This window comes from Haemaphysalis longicornis, unplaced genomic scaffold (assembly GCF_048455015.1).
Source record: "Haemaphysalis longicornis isolate Haplotype H1 unplaced genomic scaffold, Haemaphysalis longicornis Haplotype H1 scaffold_5, whole genome shotgun sequence".
Lineage (NCBI taxonomy): Eukaryota > Metazoa > Arthropoda > Arachnida > Ixodida > Ixodidae > Haemaphysalis > Haemaphysalis longicornis.
Window position 1 is genome coordinate 78,136,669 of NW_027526385.1, and position 7,918 is coordinate 78,144,586.

The 7,918-nt window shown below is 59.7% G+C and overlaps 1 protein-coding gene across 1 annotated transcript; it reads left to right on the top strand.

The window, feature by feature from the left end:
- The first annotated feature begins 1,352 nt into the window (after positions 1-1,352).
- LOC144139779 (uncharacterized) lies at positions 1,353-7,204 on the top strand. Its single transcript, XM_077672039.1, has 4 exons — positions 1,353-2,791; positions 2,957-3,299; positions 3,513-3,726; positions 6,981-7,204. The coding sequence occupies exons 1-4, from the start codon at positions 1,353-1,355 to the stop codon at positions 7,202-7,204; spliced, it is 2,220 nt and encodes a 739-aa protein (XP_077528165.1).
- The last annotated feature ends 714 nt before the right edge of the window (positions 7,205-7,918 follow it).

The following is a 7,918-nucleotide window of genomic DNA, read 5'->3' on the forward strand; positions in this document are numbered from 1 at the left end:
CAGGAATACAAGGTCTACGCGTACCAAGCCGCCCCCGACGGCACCGCCAAGGGGGTGATACACGGCATAGCTAGGGAAGACAGCCTAGAGGAGATCAGAGCCAACGTCGTCAACGAGTACAACCCGCTAGCGCTGGACGCACACCGCATCGGTAACTCCTCGGCGGTCATCGTCCTCTTTCAAGGCCTGAAGGTGCCGTCGACGGTCAAGTACGGCGCAGTATTATTGCGGTGTAGCCTGCACAGACAACACCGCGAAGTGTGTACTAGCTGCGGCAAGCTAGGACACCGAAGGGACGTGTGCCCGCAACCACACGTACGGGTGTGCCTCGCGTGCGGCACGCGCGACCCAAGCGAGGGGCACGAGCTCGCGTGCAAACCGCACTGCAAGCTGTGCGGAGGGCCCCATTCAACCGGCGCACCGGGCTGCACGAATAAATTCAAGACCCCGTATGTGGTGAAGCGCCGGCAGTGGGAACGCCGGGAGCAGGCCCCCGAGAACGACGACCGCAGTTTCCCGCCATTAAACCCCGCGAGAGGACGCGGGCGCAGCCGCAGCCGCGGGCACAGCCGCGGGGGGCGCAGCCACAGTCGCGCGCGAAGCGACGCCAGCTGTTCCGCCTCTCGAAGCGCAAGGGGGAGGAGCCGCAGCAGAAACGCGCCACGATCACGTGAGCGCGTGGCGTGGACTGCCGTAGTCAAAGAGACACCTGCTCGCCGCGCCCGCTCCAAAACGCCGCGGAGAGACGGCGAACATTTAGACGTCACGCCGCGAACGAGTCGCCAATCCCCACCTGAAAAGAGGATGAACGCGGTAATCGTGTCACTGCGAAACGAAAACGCGCAACTGCGACAACAATTAGCCGACATCAACGAGAAGCTGCAACGTCTCCTGGCCGCACAGCAGCAACAGCCGCAAGCACCGGCCCACCCAAAGGGGGAGCAGGGACGGGTCCCACTTCCCCCGTCGCTTACGCCGCGACACCGACCCCAACCGACGCCGCCAACACCGGCAAGCCCACAACCAACGGAGACGACCGTAAGCCTACCACCATCCTCCGAGACCGCCATGGAGGCCCAAGAAGACGAGGAATCTCCGCGAACAAGAGACGACGAGCAAGAGGCACGAACCCAAGGTGGAATAAGTGTTGCCGTCCGGTTACGACGCTGCACCGAAAGAATAGACCGCTTAGAGAAGAGAGTCGACGCTCTCGAGCATCGCATGAACGCCCGGTTCGCGGCAGTAGAGCGCCGCCTCGATGCGCTACAAGAGTTCCTATACAGGAAGCTAGGCCGCGATGACGACGTGGCAGTAGAAGACCGCAGCCCAACCGTCAACCCAAGGACATCGCCATGACCAGACAACCCCGGACCAACTCGACGCTCACAATTTGGCAATGGAACTCCAACGGCTTCCAGTGCCGGAAAGCAACGCTACTACAAATCATCCAGGGCGCCGAGAGGCCCCCGGACATCATAATGGTGCAAGAGACGCACACGGAGGACGCCCCGTCCCTCACGGGTTACAGAGCACACGCAAGCCCCCCGAGTGCACGAGACTGCGGGAAGGGGGTGGCGCAGGGCGTCTGCACCTTTGTGAAGAAAGGGATCCCGTTTGTGAAGCACGAGGGCCTCCTCGGCCGCAGCGCACTGGAATACTGCGCAACCGAAGTGGTTCTAGGGAAGAAGAAGAAAGAGTCCATCCTCTTGGTGAATGTGTACAGCAATCCCGCGCATCGCCAACAGAGATTCCGCACCATTCTGCACACGGCGCTGGCGACGGCGCCGAGGGACACGATCGCGATTTGCGGAGACTTTAACGCCCCCCACAAAGAGCTCGGGTACACCCGCACGACGCTGAAGGGCAAGGAGTTGCTAGACGAGGCGGCCGACGCGGGGTTCACCTTGCACACAGACCCCTCGTCCCCCACACGCATCGGCACGTCGGTCACCAGAGACACGAACCCGGACCTCGCGTTCGTCCGCGTCGCCAACTCGGTCAGAGGCGGAGCAAAGTGGCGAAACACGGGCCAGAACATGGGTAGCGACCACTTCGTAATAGAGATCGAGCTGCCGACGACCGCGCGACCCCGGGACGAGCGTCGCCGCCAGCAAAAGATCACAGACTGGAACCTCTTCCGCGCGCGCGCCGAGGAGGAGTCCACGCAAGACATCGCGGACATCGAGAGCTGGACCGAAGACATCGTCCGCCTGATAACGGACGCAACGACGGAGCTCGAAAAGGACGAGGAACACCCCGGCATAGACAGCCGCCTGGCAAACATGTTGGAGGCCCGGCAGTCGCTGCAGAAGAGATGGAGGGGAAGGAGAAACAATCACCGTCTCCGCAAGCGGATAGCCACGCTGGGACGCGAGATCGAGAAGTACAGCAGAGAACTCTGCACCCAGCGCTGGCACGCGGTGTGTAACGAAGCGGACGGCCAGCTCCACAAGGGGAGAACGTGGCGGTTGCTGCGTCACCTCCTGGACGAGACCGGCACCAAGGGCTACCAGCAGCATCGCCTCGCGCAAGTCGTGCACACGGCCACCAAAGCGCTGGGAAGGGAAGAGACATGCAGGCGCATCGACGCGAAGTACCTCCCGAGCACCCCCAGCGAACGCCACGGAGAGTACGCGGGCGCAGACAATCCCGTTCTCGACCGCGACATCGAGGAGTGGGAGGTCAGGGCCGTGCTGCAGACCATCAACTGCAAGTCGGCGGCCGGGCCGGACCGGGTGACGAACAAGGCCCTGCGGAACCTCGGCGACGGGGCCATCGCGTCCCTGACGAGGTACTTCAACCGCTGCTGGCGAGCGGGAGCGCTGCCGCGCCAGTGGAAGACGGCGAGAACGGTGCTGATACCCAAGCCGGGCAAGCCTCCCAACATCGAGAATCTGCGCCCGATATCCCTAACGTCGTGCGTGGGGAAGATTCTCGAACACGTGCTGAACAACAGATGGCAACGCTACCTCGAGACGGAAGGGCTATACCCCGACACCATGTTGGGTTTCCGGGAGAGGCTCAGCACTCAAGACGCCATGATCCAGCTACAACACGACATCCTGGACACGTCCGTCGGCACCCAAGACAACAGGGCCGTGCTCGGGCTGGACTTGCAGAGCGCGTTCGACGAAGTCAAGCATTCCGCCATCCTGGAACAGGTCGGCAGGCTCGGCCTGGGCAGAAGATCCTACAACTACATCCGAGACTTTCTGTCGGAGCGGACCGTCGAAATACACGCGGGAGACCTCGAGCTGCCGCCGAAGAAGCTCGGGAGCACGGGAACCCCTCAGGGCTCGGTGATATCGCCGCTGCTCTTCAACCTCGTGATGATCGGGGTGGCGCGCAGACTCTCAGGGATCCCACAGGTCCGCCACACCATCTACGCGGACGACATCACGCTGTGGGTCCCCGGGGGTAGCAACGGCCACATCGAAGACGCGCTGCAGACGGCGGTGGACGCCATCGAAGACCACCTCGACGGTAAGGGCCTGCGGTGCTCGCCGCAAAAGTCGGAGCTGCTGATCGTCCCGCCGCCGGGCAAGTACCGCAAGAGGGAGGCCGAGGACTCGGCGAACATCAGAATCAGAACGAGGGACGGCGCCGTCATCCCCAGGGTAGACACGCTCCGGGTCCTCGGCATGTACCTCGAGGCCAGCAGAAGTAACAAGACCACGGTCGACCGCCTCGTCACCAAGATCGGCGCGGCGGCCAGACTCGTCCGACGTGTGGCGACACGGCATAGCGGAATGAAGGAGGCCAGCCTCCTCCGACTGCTCCAATCTTTTGCGATGAGCCACGTCGCCTACGTCGGCGCGTTCCACTACTGGCTACGGCAGGAGTGGGACCGCATCAACGCCGCCATCCGCAAGGCTTACAAGACGGCCCTGGGCTTGATATGCAGCACCAGCACGGCCAGGCTACTCGAGCTGGGGGTGCACAACACCCTCGAGGAAATCAGCGAGGCCCAAACGACAGCGCAGCTCGAGCGCCTCGCCTCCACAAGAACGGGCAGGCGCATTCTGGAGCGCCTCGGGATGGGACCAAAGACCATGGACTCGCATCGGCACGAGACGACGCAGCTCCAGCCGGAGGTGATGCAGCGGCTTCGGATCCTCCCGCTACCCCGCAACATCCACCCCGACCGCAACCGCGGCCGCCGAGAAGCGAGGGCGCGCGCCCTCGCCGCGACGCACGCAAACGACACGGGCGCCCTGTACGTGGGCGCCACCCGGTACCCCGACAGACCCGACGCCTACGTCGCGGTGGCGGTCCGCGCCACCACGGGTGAAGTGTACAGCGCCTGCAGCGTCCGCACCCCGTCCGCCCGCCATGCGGAGGAGACGGCGATCGCAGTGGCGCTGACGGACCCGCGATGCACCACGGTGATCAGTGACTCGCGCTCGGCCATCGCGAACTACGCCAAGAACAACGTGTGTGAAAGTGCTGTGCGCGTTGTGAGGTGTCGTGCAGTGATCAGTGAAGCGGTGCCGGCCACCCACTTTCGGTGGTTTCCGGCGCACACGGAGATCAGAGACGTGGGCGGCGGTCTCCACAACCGCAACGAGACGGCGGACGCCGCCGCGCGAGGACTGACCAACCGCGCGGCGGCGGCGACGGCGAGTCCGGCCGGCGGCCACCGAGCTACCGGCGGGGCCCCCCCTCCTACTCCGAGCTCCGCGGCGAAAGACCACCGAGAAGACGACGACGACGACGACGGGTGGGACCCGGAGCCCCTCCTCACGTACGGGGAGGTGCTGGAGTGGTACCGGCTCGGCCGCCGCACCGCGCCACCGCCCCACCCGGGACTCACCCGTTCGCAGGCAGTGCTGTTACGCCAGTTACAGACACTATCGCTAATCACGCCGGCACTCGCACGCCACGTGTGCCCGGACGTCTATGTCAGTGATGTGTGCAGTGTATGTGAGCGTGAACGCGCAACTTTGGCCCACATCCTGTGGGACTGTGCAGTGCATCCTGTAGAAGCAGCCGACCTCTACGGCCGGTTGCCGGACACCATCGTCAGTGCCGCGAACTCACCGGACCTGACATCACAAACCTTCGCCGTCCAGCAGCTCGAGGCTGCTCTCGCCAGGCAGAGGCGGAGAGAGGCACCGACGGGGGGGAAAGGGACGAGTTCCCGAGTACCTTTCGCGCGCCGCTCTCGCCGACGCCGGCGGGGCCTAGTCCCGAGGGCGACGTAAACGCGTCGGGGGGAGGGAGCGGCTCTGTGTAGCCCGGTCCTCCCCTCTGCTGGCATTTAATAAAGTCTTTCTCTCTCTCTCTCTCTCTAAGTGTGTGGTAGCAATAAACTAAAAAATTAATATAGTTATTTCTCTCTCTCTCTCTTTCTTTCTCTATTCTACATGCCATCACAAACGAATTGAGATTTGCTGAATTCAATTTCCACGCATTTGTTTCGTGTGTTGGTGGTCGCGCCACAAGCTTCAAGCTGAAGCGCGAACGCTTTGTTTGTTTTTTGTTAGTAAATTATTCTTTCTTAAGCAAAACATATCCCCATGTGTATTTTAGTTAACGAATTGTGGTAATATGTATTGCCTTGTGAGGATGTATTTAGCATAAGCCTGATCTTTTTTGTTGAAGAATGTTTACAAAGGAAGTGTGCGACCATATCTAGCGATTTGGAAATGCGGTGCGCAAATAAACTTGTCCTTCAAGAATTCCTTTATCTTCTGGTCGGGAGGCTGAATGCAGGGACGGACAGAAAGGCAGACCAACAAAAACGTTAGTGTTTAAGAAGCACAAGATCCACTATCGTATTTTAAAGGAGAAATCAACAAATTTCAACAACGACCTCGAAACGATCTCTGAGAAATCTCCTCGCGGTCGTTCTGCTCATTCATGGAGTTCCAGCAAGTAAAACCCGCAGTATATCAAAATGACTTGTTTCGTCACCCGTTTAAACCCTCCTGTGCATCGCGTCCACCTAAAAACGGACAAATACACGCGGCGGCAGTGACTGACCCCGGAATACCCACATTAGGGCGACTCCGTTACTAGGCAGGCCCCGTGGGGAGGCGCCATCGGTTCGCGCTGAACTGAATCACAGCAGGTAAGCGAACTAGACCTGGGCGCGCCTCTTGCCACGGCATCAACGCCTAAATATTCTTACACCTCATTTCAAATTTAAACATATTCGAGTGGTGGCATTCATTGTGTAAATAGACATTGAAGAGCTGACCGCACGCATGGAGATTACAGGGAAAAGTAGGCGGTGCCTCGTAATAAATCGCAACCGCCGAAAAATAGTGGCACAGGTCCACTGGGTGCCACCAAAGGCCTTGAAGAGGTCCTGACTCACCAGATAGATTGCTTTGGCCGGGTCAAGGTGGTTGTTCGCAAAATATGGCAGAAACCCGGGCTAAAGCACACGACAGGCACCACGAAGATTTTTTTATGGTATTCCGTCGACTCCAACATCTGTCGAGACGATCGCCCACGAAGCCACTATCAGCGGTAGCCCCATTTTAATCGAAATGCCGGGTCGATTTCGCTCTGCCTTACCTGCTACCACACGAGACACTTGCGGAAAAACTGTCAACAATTAGAGAGGCTTAGCAAAGGAGCTAGTGTGCGCTACGCTAGGTAGCGGGACCCAACTGCACATGCTCACGCGGGTACGGCCAACAGGGCCAGGCCTCACCGAAATGAATGCGCGGGCCCCGAGAAGTGGGGAGCTCGACCCCGCAGTCGAATTCACCCCTGTCCAGTTAGATTTCGGTACCTACCAGTTAGATTTCCTGTCCAGTTAGATTTCGGTATCTGGAGCCACCGGGGATGGAGGATGTCCACTGGAGTGCGCGACTGTAGCTCCAGCGGCCGGTATCCAGTCCCAAGTTTGTGCCGGGCACCATCGTGCGTGGGAGAGCTGCACAGGTGGAGGTTGGCCGCACGCCACTCATCTTCAAGGGTGTCGTGCGGCCACCTCTCACCTGGTTACGTCCCTGGTCGTATTACAGCACACCTTGGAACTCCACACTGGGACTATGGGGGAGTCATGGGGTGCATTGGCCAGATCATCCGCCGCCTTGTTCGCTGGTATGACGAGATCAACAACATGAAAACACGAAACGAGCCTTCAATAAAGAGAGAGGTGGTGGGGCAGACGATCCACCGATCCGACCCCCCTGCTCGTTTCAAGACGCAGCCGGAACCGAGCAAGAACCGGCACCTTAGGTGGTGAAGGAGCTCGAAACTGCGCAGAAAAAAAGGAACAGCGACTATCGGCGACTTGTGCCCCTCCCACTCCTCCACCAACCAGGCTTCCTCTTGAGAAAAGGATCGAAGCGCGATGCCAGGCCTGTGCCAAGCATGCCGCCGTTACCCTTGACAATCTGAAGAAGGGGCCCACGAAGAAAAACACAATACTCAGGGATCTAGTACACACCCAAGGGAAAACAGAAAACAGCCACAAAGGAAGAAGAGAAGGCCGCCTCCACCAACGCCGGCTGGGAGGGCAAGACGCCGAGCGACACCGGTGGAGGTGGCCGCTGAGCAGATAGTTGGCAAGTCCCCCCCCACGAAACCGTCTCTCCTCAACGCGGGGAAAACACCGACGATAGACGTCCTAAGGCTCGTTTCTTCCAAACAAAGACACTGGGTTCTCTTGAGCAATAGTCATTCCTTGGGTGGCGCAGTGGAAGCACAGGGTAACAAAAAAGAAACAAACAATGAAGTAGGGATAGCGGTTGCAAAGTGCAGTGCATCATGAAGTACAGTGTAGCGCTGTACAAACAAACACACACACACACACACGAATACCCACCTACGCACACACACACTTACGCCCACACACACACACGCGCACGAATGCGCGCGCGCGCACACAAACACATACGAACACCCGCAAGCATACAAAGTACACGAGTAAGATATGAACATAGCGTCAGGGCCATTA

Bases quoted from the DNA above. Each gene is read 5' to 3' on its own strand.
- LOC144139779 (XM_077672039.1), top strand. From the start codon at position 1,353: ATGACCAGACAACCCCGGACCAACTCGACGCTCACAATTTGGCAATGG. The intron at 2,792-2,956 runs GTACTTCAACCG...GCTGAACAACAG, and splicing joins GCCATCGCGTCCCTGACGAG to ATGGCAACGCTACCTCGAGA. The intron at 3,727-6,980 runs GTGTGGCGACAC...GTCGTATTACAG, and splicing joins GGCGGCCAGACTCGTCCGAC to CACACCTTGGAACTCCACAC.